The 18211-nt window shown below is 37.7% G+C and overlaps 1 protein-coding gene across 5 annotated transcripts in view; it reads left to right on the top strand.

Moving 5' to 3' along the window:
• The window catches only part of LOC126235925 (NAD(P) transhydrogenase, mitochondrial-like), a 227995-nt gene that overhangs the window by 174072 nt on the left and 35712 nt on the right, over positions 1 to 18211 (top strand). For all 5 annotated transcript variants that reach the window (XM_049944884.1, XM_049944885.1, XM_049944883.1 and 2 more), the window contains exons 10-11: positions 3568 to 3656; positions 14879 to 15077. In XM_049944884.1, coding sequence (XP_049800841.1) covers positions 3568 to 3656; positions 14879 to 15077 — 288 coding nt within the window. The remainder of the gene's footprint in view (positions 1 to 3567; positions 3657 to 14878; positions 15078 to 18211) is intronic.

Raw genomic sequence — 18211 nt, 5'->3', positions numbered from 1 at the left:
GAAGTCTGATGATAGCCTTGTAAACCAAAAGCCAATTAATGCAGCAAATTAACCCTGTAGAACATGAGCAATATAGTGCTTTTCATTTATTATAACATTGTTTCCATTAATAATCCCAGTCTATGAATTAATCAGTAGCAAAGAATGATTCTGAAATACCAAAGATGTAATGCTGTATGAAAGCAAATGTCCTTTGGGCCCGTGTTAAGTTAACTGGAATTTAGTTCACATTCAATGTAGTAGCCCACTCGCTAAGAAGCAAAGAAGGTTCACTTTGTTATGTTCTTTTGTCTGCCACCCAGACCAGTGTTCTGTATATTGTTTAGTTATCATTATTTTTATTAATTATTATTGTAGCTTTTACCACCAGCACTGGTAAGACATACAGCTATAATTAACACAAAATAAGCTGAACAGATTCTGCATTAAATAAAGGGCATCACTGTCAATAATACACATTTTTTCAACTTACACGTGTATTGCACAAAATTGATTTTAACCATTACATGAGAGAGTTATGTCACATCTACTAAAAAGAGGTAAGAAATTTTGACTAAGTCCCTCTGATGTAAAGTAGAAACATAACTTATGTCACTCAAGTGGTGCATTATAACTACACCGCCTAACTAGCATTGCTATTTTCTTGAAATGTTACTTCCATAACTCTTGACAACTGATTAGACAAGTTGACATCAACCTCTATTACAAATTGCTACACCACCCAAAGAAACAATGTGTTCAATCCCAGTTTTGTAGTTGCATTGAAGATTAACAAGCCACAAAATGTAGCATCCAGTATTGTGCACTGTGTTTCCACTAACATATAATTATAAATAATATACACTTCTTGTGGGTGTTACATTGTGAGAGCACCTCAAACACACTATTTTGGATGATCCAAAAGTGTCTTTCCATTCAATATCTATAATAATAATAATAATAAATAATAATAATAATAATAACCTTCACTTTAATTTCCTCTTAAGTTGTACTTCAACAGTCCTTGTGCTAAAAATCAACTCAGAGAAACAATTTACAGCAGTTGTTCTTGTCTCTTCTACCGACATTACTCAAATAGAGTATGTTGCACAAATTCATAGTCTCATTATTATCCAAAAATTCATCTCCCACACTTTACAAACATGTCATACAAGTTCTTAGATTATCCATATTATTACATGAACTATAGTTACTTTACAAATGCATAAATACATTAAATACAGTTATATTAAATTGGCAGCCCTTACATTTTTGCAAGAAGCTGTTGCAGTGTCAGATGGTTTTGCGAAAGGTTTGTCGCTACTCATCGTAAGTTAGCGATAAACAGAGTAGTGGTTACATGATTTGGCTGCCAGGTGATGCCATCAGCTGATAAGGGATTATGTGGCTCGTAAGACACCTTGGTTTCTTGTGCAATGCACAAATGCTACAGTAGTATAGTTCGGCATTTTAGGGTAGATGTCTTTGCAATACATTAACACTTTGCTGTTTGCATGTCTTGTACAAATTTATTCACGTGGTGCCGGCAGCTCTAATTCAGATTACTTGGCTTGTTGCTGGCCTCTTGTCACATTTCCGTTGATGACAAGCTTCAGACACATTGACTCTTGTGCAGTTCAATTTTCCGAAAATCCTATATTTTGCCATATCATTCCACAAACTCGAATTTTCTTTTCAAGTAACTTCTCTGCAAGTTCTACACTGCTACAATAATTATCCAAGCAGAGGTGATGCCACTTTCCATCAGAAGGTGTCAATAGTTCCATCACAGTTTTTGCTAAAGGCTGTCCAGCACTGGAATATATCTCAAATGCGGAAATGTATCCTGTACGCAAATCACACAGCATCCAAATTAGTATGCCGTATTTTGTAATTTTCGACGGATTGTAAACTTTAAAATTTAACCGTCCACGCCACAGTCTCATTCCTTCATCAGTTGAGATGTTTTGACTAAGATTAAATGTTTCTTTAAACTTTTTGGAAAAATAATCAATTACAAATTGCACTGTGACAAGCCGGTCTGCATTATCCGGTTTATTGTTGCTGTCGGAAAAATGTAAAAATGATAATATTTGTCTGAATCAGTTGCGGGACATTGTTTTGTGAAATATCGGTGTGTCTATCAACAGATTTGTGGACCAATAATCATTGATCCTTGCTTTTTTTACAATTCTCATAAGGATAGCAAGCCCAAATCATTTTCTAAGTTCGGGTCCTGTAACGTCGACAAATTTGGTATTTTTTAAATCCAGTTTCCTTCTATTGCAATTTTGACTGTAGTACTTGTTGGTTTCATTGCTAATACATTCAAATAGATCATTCCCAGTATATAATCCTACGATATCCTTGACACACTGTGTATCTTTGGGAAATACATTTGGACCTGGGGATCCTTCAAATTTATTATTTGTTCTCGGTAAATCAAAGTCTGACCACTGTGTACTGTCTTCTTCATCTGATTCAGCTGAATCATTTGGCAATCGTGGTGTTCGCCAAATTCTTCTTGGATTTAATTTCACTATCTCCCTACGATTCTGCTTCACTTTAATTTTTTTGATATCCAATGTCTTCTTCCCAAACAGCCATGTCGTCCAGAACGTCAGACAAGACGTCCACGCATTCATCGTAAATAATCTTATTGTCTCTTTCATCCGCCACGATGAAATGGCACAAGTACTTATAAAAACAAAAAAACTTGTTGAAATCTGTAACTTATTGTTACCTAAACAGAATGCAAAAGATACTAAATTGCTGTCGCCGGACACTGCGCGATACTACGCTCACGACACCAATGTGGTGTCGCCGGCCACTGAGCAATACTGTTGAGATGATACCACTGTCACTGGCTGTTGACCACTATATCGCAAACGACACCACTGTGGTGTCGCCAGATGGCATAGTTTTAAGAGGTAACCTGTACCTTCTGCAAGATATTGCAATACTCCATCTCTCCTGATACTCCACATGCATGAGAGTGCTCTTTGTGTGCTTTGTGTGTGTGTGTGTGTGTGTGTGTGTGTGCATGCCAATATTTACTGGGCTTGGACCTATTTTAGTACATCTGGGACACCATCAAGCAAAAAGTGTGCTTGTTGGATTCAGTTATAAGTATGTAAGTCCATGAGTTGTGAACAACAGTTAAAGAATTGTGCTTGAGGATGACTCCCCAATGCCTTATACATCTCATTGACTTTACTCTAAGCTATGTCAATGCTGCCTTCAGACATGCAAACACATCTTGCGGATAGAGTGGAGCCCAAGCCATCAAAATAGATTTAAGATATCCAGAGAGATGACGCTTAATTTCTTGCCATATTTTAAATAGTATCTGTTATAACATGTCCAACAATTTTAATTTTTTTTCCCTCCCCACTATCATTCATCATTTGATTTATGTTTTTCATTATCGTCTCTCATTAAACCATTTCAGTAAGTGTATGTTATCAATGCATTTGTTTAATGAGTTGTCTGAAACAAAATTTCAGGCATAAAGTAAAGTATGTAAAATTAGTAAGTAAATGTGAGATAGTTATTAAAATTGTTGTTACTGTTGATCTTATTTTCTAGACTTTGGCAGCAGCTGCAGCATTTGTTTCCTTCATTAATGTTTATGGTGGCTTCCTGGTAACGAAGAGGATGCTGGATATGTTTAAGAGGTGTGTATCACTTATTGAGAGCTGTGAAATGTAAGTAAATATAATTAGAAAATCCATAAATCAAAAAGATAGATTCACAAGGAAGAAGAACCAATTGTCAAGGCCAACAATAGGAGAAATAAGTATGAAGTTGTGAGTTTTTGAAACCTCTGTTCTTTCTTCACCAGCTTTGGAGAAGAGGAGATAGTAAGGAGATCACCAAGAGCATCAAAGGATAAGGCAGACATTGTGGTTGACATTCCAATACTTATGTAGCCCCCTTCTGGACGCTTAGTATCAATTAAAGTTTTCCTGCTTTCCATTGACTAGTTTAGTTATTTCTGTGTCATTTTGTTGAATTTTGTTTCCTTTATGATAATTTTAATTTCTATTTTCCTTCATTTTCAGTTATTTTCACACTCAGATCTTCTATTCTAGCTTTTTAAATTTTCATTTATAGAATTTTTGTTGATGCACACTTATATTTTGTTGTAGTTACATAATTTCCTTAGTCCTATTGTGTATCTTCCTTTACCCTGGTTCTTTGTTAATTTTTATGTTCAACCCCTGTGTAGTATAATTATCTCCCAAATTGTTCTGCTTTACTAGATGAAAGACCCTCTGACTGTTACAAATATAGTTTCATTGTCCTTTGGTTAGCAGAAACGGGTAACAACTCATTTCACACTACTTCCTGCATATGTGATGTCATTTTGACTTTACATGTTAAATCAATGACAGTGTGATTGGTTATCAACTTTGTGACAAGGAAGAATATGAATGTTATTGTTCTTTGTTTCACCCAAAGCAATTTAAGCTGTCCTCTTAGGTTCGTCCTAATCAAACACTCAGAAATCACCACACATTCGGATACAAGAGCCAGAAATTTGTAAGAAGAGAGAATACGAATTTTATTGCAGCTTGTTGTAGTCACAGCATTTAAAGCTGTGCTCTTAGATTCCCGCCTAACCCCACTCTCAGAATTTGCCACATATTCAGAAACAAACAGTGAGATATTTGTGACAGGGAAGAATGTTAATGTTATTGCTACTCAATTCACTCACAGCAGTTTAAGCTGTTCTCTTTGGTTCATGCCTAACCATACACTTGGAAGTCACCATGCATTTGGAAACAAAGAGCCAAATATTTGTGAGAAGGAAGACTATGAATTTTATTGCTGCTCATTTCAGTCATGATAAATTACGCTGATCTCTGAGCTTCTTGACGAACCACATACTCCGAAATTGCTAACTATTTGTTTCATCCTTCATTCTCTAATAAGGCAGAAATCTAAATGACACTGAATATTTCAGAATACACTTACATCACATTCATAGGAAAGTCCCAGATGTGTTGACAGTGCTGACACAAAAAAAAACTTGCATGTGGTGTGATGTGACTACATCTTTTGATTTGAGAAAAATCATCATTATCCATTACACTAGCACATACTGATATGACTTTTCTCTCTTGTCTTTGTTATCATAGTATCTCTTGAAGGCTTATATCATTGATGCGTCATTAAGTGACATTTTATATTGATGGTGGCGTGTTTGTGATAAATTTTCAGTGCTCTGTTACCTTATAATGGCATACTGAAAATTATATTACAAGCACATTTCATGCTTACTTTGTAAATTGTTGATTATGCCAACTCACTCCTGAGAGAGCACTCTTATATGAACACATTAAGCATCGATAAAATGGTATACAATTTTCAGTTATAGCAATAATTGTAATAAATCATTCCAAGAATGACATATTTTTATGAATCTCTGATATGCGGGCATGAGGTCATGTGAGGTGCCTGTGTTGCACGCTAGCAAAAATCGATAGCAGTTTCTGCGGTTGTCGATATAGAGCTTGACGTCACATATGTGGAAAGAGCTGTGAAACAACTGTTTCACTACAGAAACATGAATAATTACCTGGTTAATTGCACTGTTTAATAGGCATATGCAGGGGTTGGTTCAGTTGTGTAATCTGACACACAGTACTTGTACATTACTCTGACCAAACTAACCACTGCTCCACCAAATTTACCCAGTCTTAATATAATGCCCACAATTATTTTGTTACATAAACACACAAAAAATACTGCTAACCATATTTACTAATAAAATTTCATAAAAAGTAAAATTTAAGTAACAAGAAATTTTAACAATTTTAACACATACATTTGTACTGTGTTTGGAATATACTGATAGTTCAGATTACTGAACATAACCCACAACAGCACATATGCACAATTCACAAACTCAAAGTAATTCATTCAAGTGCATAGATGTAATATTAGATTGAAGCAAAACATTCAATACACTATTGTTTTATGTAGACCACACTATGCATAACAACTGTGAATTTTCAGAAAGCATGAATAAAAGAAAAAGAATATCACCCTATCCAAAACTGAAATACCAAAGAGTTATTATTTATATAAGCTATTCTGATGTAGTGTTCAAAGTCAAAATAAATTCTAATGTAATTAAAGTTTCTCATAATTTGTAATCTTATGAGACTGAGCTTTCAAACTACTAATTGTGTCTTGTTATCCACAATAATTAAATAATTTTCTATAACATTGTCATTAGACAACAAACTATCAAAATATGTTAAATAAAATGATTTTTAGTGAATCATAAATTTGTCCATAGGTCACTATTTGCAAAGTTTAAGTTGTTGATCATTGCTTCTGATGGGGGGGGGGGGGGGGGGGGGAGACCATTGAACACTCGAACACAGACAAAGAAACAGTACTCAAAATTATGCCTTTTTAGAATTCAAATTCTGTCACACAGCATCCACTAGCAGACCTTCTGGTTCGTGGGAGAGTGTTTTCAACAGAAATTTATGGATGACTGAAATCATTAGATAATACCATTAAAAAGTACAGATACAAGCATTTACTACTGATATTTTTCCAGATGAAAATTTAAAAAGGTTACAATTTACTGTTCACTTGGATGTTTTAGAAAAGTGTAAAAATCTCAAATATTAAAGGATTTCATTACTTGATGGAGAAATACATCCATGGTAGAGGGAGCTGACCTTTTATATTTGGGACAACTTTGAACTATAGGAAGGTCTTGATCGCACAATGATTTATTAAGCATTATGCATTTCGGAATATCATTATCAGACTGAAGCTGTGGAATAAGGGGGACAAGAAAACTGATAATAGCAAGTAGGTACATAATAACAGAAGCAAATACCTTTTTATTCCATGTACAGAAATATCAATTAGTATTGTAGTTACATTTAAATCAAAACATAGTACAAAGCTCACAAAAGTGAATGCATAGACTGAAATAATACAGATCTCATCTCTCGTAGGCGTACTTGACAGTGTGTTTGTCTATTTGAAGACAACCAGTGCCAGACTGAGTGTGGTGATTAAGCTATCAAATAAGCGAAAAAAGGTCAGCAGGTGGTCTAGCATTAAACATAAAAAGGAAGTCAAAAGGTAAATTTACAAACAACTGTGCATTGTGATTAACTACATGTCAAAATCTAGTGAACATCACGACAAAGATACATTTATGCTACTTTTATAGAGGAGAAACTCATATAACGACAGCATGAAATGCGTGTCATTAAGAAGCATCATGAACAGTGTTACAGAGGTAGTCATTAGTCAATAATGAAAACAGAAGACATGCAATCAATAACTGGTGTGGTACAACATAAACATGAAACTGTTGTAGACAAGAAATAAAATATAACTGTCAAATAAAAATTTTACATCACTCACTAAATTATGCATTACATAATTATCACAAATGTAGTCATATTAAAACAGATGAAAATATTGTAGATGACATATAACAGAGTCATTTAGGTAAGCCTTGGTTATTGGCAACAACTTGAATTGAAAAGGAACAATCATACAATGGAAGGAATTTTTGTATTTTTTTTTAACTTAATGGTGCACTATTAGATTGTAGAACAGTCCAGCTGTTACCAGTTTACAAGCACAACAAAATGAAATGTTAGATGAGTACGACCAACAACAATAACATTACAATAGTCACACAAATAATGGATGACATACAATACAATCATTTAGGTAAGCAAACATGAGTAGCAACAATTTGAAATAAAACAGAAGCTAATATTACAATTTTTCTTTTATTTTATATTTAAGAACTTAAAGGTATAATATCAGACTGTATAACAGCTCAGCTTGAAGTGGATGTGCGAGGACACAACATCTTAGTATCTTGTGGTTGAGGATGTAGAGTTAGGATCATTAGTTGAGAAAAACTGATGCTTAGGCAATTGTAATGCTGAAACAATGATCATGCTATTTTGGAATTGATGGATTCCATTTGGACATATATTTATATGAAATGCAATGTGAACATGTAAACAGTATGGAAATGTAGAACTATGTATAACAAGGTAAGCATGTTGAAATGGTCACGAAACCCAAACATTCAATTTTCATAGGGTTAACCACAGTGTAATGTACATGCACAGGTATCTATATTCAATGCGAGAAGTAAAATTTACTGTGCCTATGATGTGGAATGCATGGGAAGAAGCATGATTGTGCTGTGAGAAAATTTTAAAGTAAGTCAGATGAATAGGATAAAGTACTAATGTTGGCAAATGAAAAGTACCAGTGCACTACACATCTTCTGTAATTAAAGGAGCTGCACAGCAAAGCAGATACACCCTGGTGATGGCCTGCGAAAACAGTGGCTCCATCTCTTGGGGTCAAGTGAATCTATAGAAGAAACCTGGCAAGGCAGCCACATCAGATCGGCCCATGAAAATGGTGGCACCATCTAATAGGGTGGAAGATGCTGACATACATTCAGGTATAAAAGCTGCATCATATATAGCTCTCAAATTCTAGATGATTATGGCCAATCTTAGATCAATTGGTTCAACCCGAGGTACATTTCATGTAGTGTCTTCAAATAAATGTAAGAACCTGTTCCTACTGAAAAACTCCTGTTCATTAAGCAATTGATGTGACTGATAAATTCGGTGTGTACATGTTTTAAATTCTTACAAAATGTCTAACAAATGACTATGAGGGGTGACAATGAAACCTCGAGTCCTTCAGCTATCAGCAACAAGCTATGCTTCTTCATTTTAGAATGCTGTCACAGAGCACTGGTGTTACTGGGATACAAGTGTTGTCTGTATCGAGTACTGAAATCTCTCCCCATCTTACCAATATAGAAATTATCACAATCTCCACATAGTATGTTATGTACATCAGGTTCATTAAAAATACTCTTGATTTCTGTCCTATGTTGTGCCTTCATCACATGTGTAAATTTCCTCTCATTTTAATGAGAGGAAACTTGTACTGTAGTTGTGTGTACTAGTTAATGAAACCCTAGATATAATTGGAAAGGATTTATTGATCCATGATGTGATTTCCATGGTGAGTTTGTGGAATTCAGTGACAGTATATGCTCACAGCCAAATGGTTTAGCAATGAGAAATTCACTTGCTTGCACCCTGGCAGAGCTTTATGTCAATAATTTGGAATACGTGTTTTTTGAATCACAGTCAAGAGTTCATACCAAAAATGAAAACATATCATCATTCTGTAGATGGTATATTCTATTGTATTAAGGATGTGACAAGTTCATTTATAGTTTATGTGCCCATTTTAGTTCCATGCTCTAAAATATGAAATTTATTTTCAAAGTGGAAGTGAATGATTCACTAAATTACTGCAATCTCTCTATTACCAAGAAAGACAATTAATCTTTCTTCTGGAGTATTTCATAAACCCACTTGCACTGATCTTATAATTGATGAAGATTCATGTCATCTGAGCACCTACAAATTGACATATTTGCACTCTATGATACACAGAATTTTGATGTTGGATATAAATGAGGAGACAACATATAATGAATTGCAGACTATTGTTCAAGTAGGTGTAGCAAATGAGTATAAATCTAAAAGTATTTGTAAATTGTTTTACTCTATACAGAAGAAGAAATCCAGGGTAGCCAAAAACAGGGAAAGGAGGTCATTTTCTTAGTCTATCCAAGAATGTCATCCACTGTGATAAAATTGTGATAGTTTTGAAAATGGTAGCAAAAAATAGGGAAAAAAGGTCATTTCCTTAGGCTATCAAAGAAATGACACCCAATGTGATAAAATTGAGATAGTTTTGAAAAGGAATAATCTCAGTGTTTTGTTGAAAATGAAAGCCTCTTTATACAGGGTGAGTCACCTAACGTTACCGCTGGATATATTTCGTAAACCACATCAAATACTGACGAACCGATTCCACAGACCGAACGTGAGGAGAGGGGCTCGTGAAATTGTTTAATACAAACCATACAAAAATGCTCGGAAGTATGTTTTTTAACACAAACCTACGTTTTTCTTAATGGAACCATGTTAGTTTTGTTAGCACATCTGAACATATAAACAAATACGTAATCAGTGCCGTTTGTTGCATTGTAAAATGTTAATTACATCCAGAGATATTGTAACCTAAAGTTGACGCTTGAGTACCACTCTTCCGCTGTTCGATCGTGTGTATCGGAGAGCACTGCAACATACATCGCGTTTCTACAGAATGATCTGCCAACGTTGTTCGAAAATGTCCCACTGGAAACGCGTCGACGTATGTGGTATCAGCATGATGGTGCACCTGCACATTCCGCAATTAACACTAGGCTGACCCTTGACAGGATGTTCGACGGGCGTTTCATAGGACGTGGAGGACGCATAAATTGGCCAGCCCGTTCTCCTGATCTTACACCTCTGGACTTCTTTCTGTGGGGTACGTTAAAGGAGAATGTTCCCGTGATGTGCCTACGACCCCAGAGGATATGAAACAACGTATTGTGGCAGCCTGCGGCGACATTACACCAGATGTACTGCGGCGTGTACGACATTATTACGCCAGAGATTGCAATTGTGTGCAGCAAATGATGGCCACCACATTGAACATCTATTGGCCTGACGTGTCGGGACACACTCTATTCCACTCCGTAATTGAAAACGGAAACCACGTGTGTACGTGTACCTCACCCCTCATGGTAATGTGCATGTGCGTCAGTGAAAAAGACCAATAAAAAGGTGTTAGCATGTGGACATAATGTGCTGTTCCAGTCTCTTCTGTACCTAAGGTCCATCACCGTTCCCTTTGGATCCCTACGTAATTCGGTGCTCTCCGATACACACGATCGAACAGCGGAGGAGTGGTACTGAAGTGTCAACTTTAGGTTACAATATCTCTGGATGTAATTAACATTTTACAATGCAACAAACGGCACTGATTACGTATTTGTTTATATGTTCAGATGTGCTAACAAAACTAACGGGGTTCCATTTAAAAAAACGTAGGTTTGTGTTAAAAAAACATACTTCCGTGCATTTTTGTATGGTTTGTATTACACAATTACACTAGCCCCTCTCCTCACGTTCGGTCTGTGGAATCGGTTCATCAGTATTTGATGTGGTTTATGAAATATATCTAGCGGTAACGTTAGGTGACTCACCCTGTATATACAATTAAGGCATGATGTAGGACAGAAACCATGAAGTATTTTTAAAACCAGGTGTGTATAAGATACAATGTGGAGATTGCAATAATTTCTATATTGGTAAGATGGGGAGAGATTTCAGTACTAGATGCAGACAGCACTCACATACCAGTAATGCCAGTGCTCTGGGACAGCATTTGAAAACTAAGAAGCATGGCTTGTTACCAGTAGCGGAAGGACTTGAGGTTTTTCACATCGACTCTCACAGTCATTTGTTAAACATTTTGGAAGAATTTGAAATATATACACATTGAATGTTGTCAGTCACATTGGTTATTTAATGAGCAGGAGTTTTTCAGTAGGAACTGGTTCTTAGATTCATTTGAAGACACTATAAGAAATGTATCTTGGATTTGACCCAATCGATCTAAGATTGCTTAGATTAGCCATAATCACCTAGAATTTGTGAGCTATACACAATGTAACCATTATAGCTGAATGTATGTCAGTATCTTCAGCCATGTTAGATGGTGCCGTCATTTTCATGGACTAAACTAATGTAGCTTCTTGCGAGGCTTCCTCTGTAGAGTCACTTGACCCCAAGAGATGGACCCACTGTTCTCGCAGGCTGCCACCATAGTGTATCTGATCCTTTAATAACAGATGATGCGTAGTGCCTCGGTATTTTGCATTTGCAAACATTAGTCCTTTATGCTATTCATATGACTTACTTAAATATTTTATCATGACACATCCATGCTTCCTACCACCCATTCCACATCTTGGGCACAGTAAGTTTAACTTCTCGCATTGAATATAGATACCCCTGCATGCACATTACACTGTGGTTAACCCAATGAAAGTTGAATGTTTGGGTTTTGCGGCCATTTCAACATGCTTACTTTGTTATACATAGTTCTACATTAGCATACTGTTTACATGTTCACATTGCATTTCATACAAATACATGTCCAAATGGAATCCATCAATTCCAAAATAGCATGATCATTGTTTCAGCATTACAATTGCCTAAGCATCAGTTTTTGTAAACTAATGATCCTAACTCTGCATCCCCAACCACAAGATGCTAAGATGTTGTGTCCTCACACATGCACTTCACGCTGAGCTGTTATACAGTCTGATACTATACCTTTATGTTCTCAAAATATAAAATAAAGAAAAATTGTATTATTAGCTTCAGTTTTATTTCAAATTGTTGCTACTCATGTTTGCTTACCTAAGTGATTGTATTGTATGTCATCCATTATTTGTGTGACTATTGTAATGTTATTGTTGTTGGTCGTACTCATCTAAAATTTCATTTTGTTGTGCTTGTAAACTGGTAACAGCTGGACTGTTCTACAATCTAATAGTACACCATTAAGTTAAAAAAAAATACAAAAATCCCTTCCATTGTATAATTGTTCCTTTTCAATTCAAGTTGTTGCCAATAACCAAGGCTCACCTAAATGATTCTGTTATATGTCATCTATGATATTTTCATCTGTTCTAATATGACTACATTTGTGATACTTACGTAATGCTTAATTTAGTGATTGACGTAAACTTATTCTTTGACAACTTGTACATCAGTTTCATGTTTATATTGTACCACTGCAGTTATTGGTCGCAAATATGTCTTCCGTTTTCATTGTTGACTTATGGCTACCTCTGTAACATTGTTCATGATGCTTCCTAATAACATGCATTTCATGCTGTCAGTATATGAGTTTCTCCTCTATAAAAGTAGCATAAATGTATCTTTGTCATGGTGTTCACAAGGTTCTGACATGTAGTTAATCGCAATGCATAGTTGTTTGTAAGTTTACTCTTTGACTTCCTTTTTATGGTTAATGCTAGCATTATGGCCTTCATTTGCTTATTTGATAACTTAAAAGTCTCTGGACCAAAGACCACAACAACAACAACAACAACAACAACAACAATCTTCACATTCATTTCGGCACTGGTTCCTTTCGAACAGACAGTGGCACTGTCAAATATGCCTGCATGAGATGAGATCTGTCTTATATTCAGTCTGTGTGTTCACTTTCATGCACTGTGTACTAAAGTTTAATTTAAATTTAATTACAATACTAATTGAAATTTATGTATATTGAATACTAAGATGCATACTCACATTATTATGCATATATTTGCTATCATTAATTTCCTTGTACAGTTTATTCTACAGCCTCAGTCTTTCATTAAAAAAAAAAAATTGTGCAGTCAAGATCTTTCTATGTTTCAAAGTTGTGTCATTAAAGGATTTGGCATATAATTGGGTTTTTATTTTACAGTCCACAGAAGGGTTTAGCTAAATCAGTTCCCAGTCACACACAATAATTATTAAGTTTATCAAATGAACGTAATTCTTCAAATTACTTTTTATGCAGTGTTTATGCAGGCACTCACCATGAGAAAAGTATTTTTTTCTTTTTTTTTTTTTTGGTACATTCAAACACCTCACCTGCCACCCTTCAATACAAAATCCTGCACTATTGATCTGTTTAGTTACCTGCCTCTGGACAGGTCAACCATATCTTGACAGTTGTAGAGTACTTCTTCATTTGTTCAAGATATTAAAACAAATGCTGGTAGTAAAAAAAATGCATTACAATGTGTGTATGTTGCTGAATGGTGAACGACAGCGTAATAGTAATAGTAGTAGAATTAGTAGTGGTAATAGTATATTCTGACCTTATTTTAAGTTACTTGAGTTAAATGTGAGTCAATCACATACCTGTTAATACGTCTAATTTTCATTTTTATCAACAATGCAAGTACTGGGCTTTCTGCTTCCAGAATCTGTATGGCAGCATTGTCACACACTCCTATCTTCATTATTACTGAGAAATGTCACTACATTGAAAATGCGTTTGTGTACAGTATAGAAATGATAATGTGTTCTTCTCAGATGAACAGCACATGTAAGATAATTGTATGCTTACAGTCAGGTTGCTGTTTGCATGATTCTAATTTCTTCATTACAATTCTCAGTTGATTTTCAGTCTAATAATGTAAGTCATGGCACATATTCATCCTCCTTTCCAATGCACTCTCTCTCTCTGTCTCTCTCTGTTATTCTTTCCTTCTTCTTGTTTGACTTGCCTACTGTTTTATAAATGTTATAAAACTTTATTCTCATTTGTGGCCTGTTTCTTGTTTTTCAATATTTATTTGTTCCAGTTTGCTTTCACATCATATTGTGGGATTTGCACAGTATTGTGCACCTGTTTTGCTGGGCGGTAACATGTTCGCGTCCCTTGCAAGTGTGCCTGGGTTCGATTCCCAGCCAGGTTGGAGATTTTCTCCATTTGGGGACTGGGTGTTGTGCTGTCCTCATCATTTCATCCTCATCACTGGTGTGGAAGTCACCCAGTGTGGCGTTGACTGAAATAAGACTTGCATTTGGTTTCCGAATTTCCCTGGATGGGGCCTTCTGGCCAATGATGCCATATGCTCATTTCATTTCATTTTTGCTTAATATGACTGACAGAAAACCTGAGAAGAGTGTTTGCAACAGATCCATTGGAAATGGCTGAAAAGTCACATCACATCCATTGATTTTGCAGATCTCAATTTGTACCTATTGCTGAACACAAATTATTGATAAGGCATCAATTTTCTGGTAATTCTGAAGTCACAATAAGTGTGTTGAAGTAGTAGAAATAACAATGTTACTCTTGATGATGGTGAAAGTAAATAGATCACTGTTTCATATTAATGCAAGTGTTGTCATTTTATAATTCATTTGTCGCATCTGTATAGGCCGAGTGATCCTCCAGAATACAATTACCTCTATGCCATCCCCGGGGCATCATTCCTTGGCTTGTATGCTTTGGGTGCTGCGCAAGGTTATCCAGAGGTTCACCAAATGGCATACCTACTTTCATCACTGTGCTGTGTTGGAGCCTTGGCTGGTCTCAGTTCTCAGGCTACATCTCGTGTTGGCAATAACCTTGGAATTGTAAGTATTTACATAGGCCTCAGTAAATTATCCAGATTATGTATTACTACCTCCCCTCCTACAAACACACACACACACACACACACACACACACACAAACACACACACACACACACACACACACACACACACACACACACACACATATATGTCATTGATATACCTTTTATTCTGTATTGCATTAGGCATATCTTATATGTCATTGATATACCTTTTATTTTTGTGTTGTATTCGGCATATACATATAGGCAATGCCCATCACTGTTCTCTGATGGCATGGAGAGTAAGGGATTGTTTCTTGGTCTGATTTGCTGCTTAATCTTGTGATAGAGTGTGGGTGATTGTGTTGCTGGTACAAAGTCTATCAGTAGTGTTAGAGCTTCATTGCATAGGGTATAATCTTGGGTCCAATGTTTACAATCACATTTCACATTCAGCTGTACAAAATGGTCTGTGACTAATCTAGTTGTCAGAGGGATACCCGAATATGACAGCCCATGCAGTCAGTCAAAACGCCTTTTGCCTAAGATTATTCTATGACATGTCACACACAATGAACCAGGAATGGTGTTATGTTTGATTTGCAAAGTCAGTTGTGGTGCTGCGTAAGCTCTCAAGTAATCGTGTTTCCAGTAGATGTGGCTTGGCCAGCTCATCACAGTCAATATACACAGAGAGATTCAGGAGGCAATAATGTTGTCTGCACCATGATCATGTCTTATGTCAGTCAAAATTTGTGCAACGTAATCAAGATGGTCGTCTTTTGAAGGGTTACAGATGTAGTCTGGTCACAGTCCATGCTTAATGTAGATGTTAAGTGATCTGCCTTCATTATCATCACTGAGATGGCACGATGTTTCATACACCATGAACAATTGGCTGTCATATGTTGACCACTTTATTTTGGAGTCAGTCAGTTTCTTGAGAAGAAAATATAGTGGTTGCTCTATACCAACTATCTCATGCTGAAGCATGGATAGCAGAAATTCCCCAGAGGCTCACAGTTCTTTCATGAGCTCGTGCGTGGCACACACGGGCTCCTGAGCTATTGCAGCCCATTCTTCTTTCCCTGTCTGCATTTTCTTCACGCTGTCCTCCCTCCCAATTCTTAGTCTTTCCCTGTTGCAGCCTCCTTCCCCTCTTTGTGTCCTGATTTGTATTGACCTGGCTATCCACCTGGTTCCCTGTACTGCTTGCAATTTTGTTCCTTCTGCTGGTTCTTTCATGCTTTTTGGTGTTTAGGTCCCCAGTTGAGGTTTGACCCCCACTTCTAAATTTCCTGTTTTTAGTGTGAGCCATTTGGGGAAGAACTCCATCCCTTCCACCTTGCTAGGTCACCAGAACTTGTAGCCAGTCTGGGTGGTGGGGCTGTTATGTACCCATCTGGCTGAGCCCCTTGACGACATAGGGATCACACTACTGATACCTGAACTGTTCCCTCCCCATATATGCCAAGGAGTGGTTGCTTGTCTTCTTGGAGCATCGGAACTCCCAGCAATGGCAGCTGTGCCAGGTGCCCTTGCTGTTGCTGGGTGGTGCCCATGGGGCGAGCCCCTGATTAGAGTGGGCAGTATCAGAGCGGATGCTTGGCACATAAAGCTTATCAAGCTGCAAAAATCTGGCTGTTCCCAAATGGCTGTCTCTTTGAATGGTGAAGGATAATTGAATGCTGCTTTGTATGATCTGGCAGCCTTCTCTTCCCTGGCTACACCATGGGAGGAGGGTCAGGCTTGCCATCTTGGGATGAAACACTTTCCCTGCTACTTTGTCTGTACTAGGACCGATGGGGACACATTCACCACCACAAAAACATTGTTTTTTTTGTTGAGAATATCGAGGACAAGTTTGGCGAAGTGGAGTCTCTTAGTAAGATGCAGTCACACACCCTGTTGATCAAAACTTCATCTGCCACCCAATGTGCAGCTCTTTGTGCTTGTGATCGTCTTGGCAATGTCCCAGCGTCTACTACTCCTCACCAATCTTTGAATATGGTCCAGGGAGTGATTTTTCATAGGGACCTCATCCTGCAAACTGATGAGGAACTCCAGGCTAATCTGGAGTGACACAGCATTCATTATCTTTGACATGTGCAGAAGGGTCGCAAAGACAACTGCACCAATACTGGCACCTTCATTCTGGCTTTTGAGGGTGCTACCCTCCTGGAGAAGGTCAAGGTTATGTGCTACAGACGTGCGTGAAGCTGTATGTCCCACCACCCATGAGGTGCTTTCAATGCTTGTGTTTTGAGCACGTGTCTTCCCCTGTACTGTGGACCCTCTCTGTGGTGACTACAGACACCCACTCTGTGATGGAAGCCCCTGTGCTCAACAACCCGAGTGTATCATTTGCCATGACTACCACTTCTCTTGCTCACCGGATTGCCCAGATAGAAGAGAGAGGAGAAGATTCAAGACTACAAGTCCCTGGATTGTCTCGCCGAAAGTGTGAGAAACTCCATCCAGTGTCACTATCTTCAACTTTTGCCTCTGTTACATGTTTTTCCCCTCCTGCCTCTTCCTTACTCCAGCCACCTCCCCCCTCCCTCTTCCCCTCCCTGTCCCCTGCAGTTCCCATGACCTCCTGTCTAGGAGCTGCTCCGCCTCTCCAGCCGAAGAAGTGCCCCCCTTCTTTGGCACCTGCTGGTGATGGGGGTATCCCCCCTGGATCCCTCTCCCCGGTGTCTTTCAGGCTGGAAGCCTCCTACCACAACTCGGCCATGAGACGCCCCATTCGTGTGTCCAAGGGTCGCCTTCTCTCTTTCGGTTCCAGATCTTGCAGACACCTGTACACCCTCTGTGCCCTGCCCTCCTACATCTCCAAAAGAGAAGAAGAAGAAAGATAAGTCCCAAGACAAGCCCCCACCCCCAGACACCCTGGAGGTGCCATCTGCCCCCCTTGCAATGAGAGTTTTAAATCTTATTTATGAATGTCACCCCATCCTTGTCAGTGACAACCATTGACCGAGTGACATGACCTCCTCCTGGCTCTGACAGGCTTTTACTAACCACCGACACCTTTTAGTGGTCTTCTTTGATCTGCAAAGGCATACGACATGGCTTGGTGCCATCACATTTCAGTTACCCTCCATGACTGGGGCTTCTGTGACCCCCTTCCGATTTTTATCCGCAAGTTTT

This window comes from Schistocerca nitens, chromosome 2, assembly GCF_023898315.1.
Source record: "Schistocerca nitens isolate TAMUIC-IGC-003100 chromosome 2, iqSchNite1.1, whole genome shotgun sequence".
NCBI classification, from domain to species: Eukaryota; Metazoa; Arthropoda; class Insecta; order Orthoptera; family Acrididae; genus Schistocerca; species Schistocerca nitens.
The sequence above is the reverse complement of the archived record's forward strand: the minus strand, read 5'-3'. Positions and strand labels throughout refer to the sequence as shown.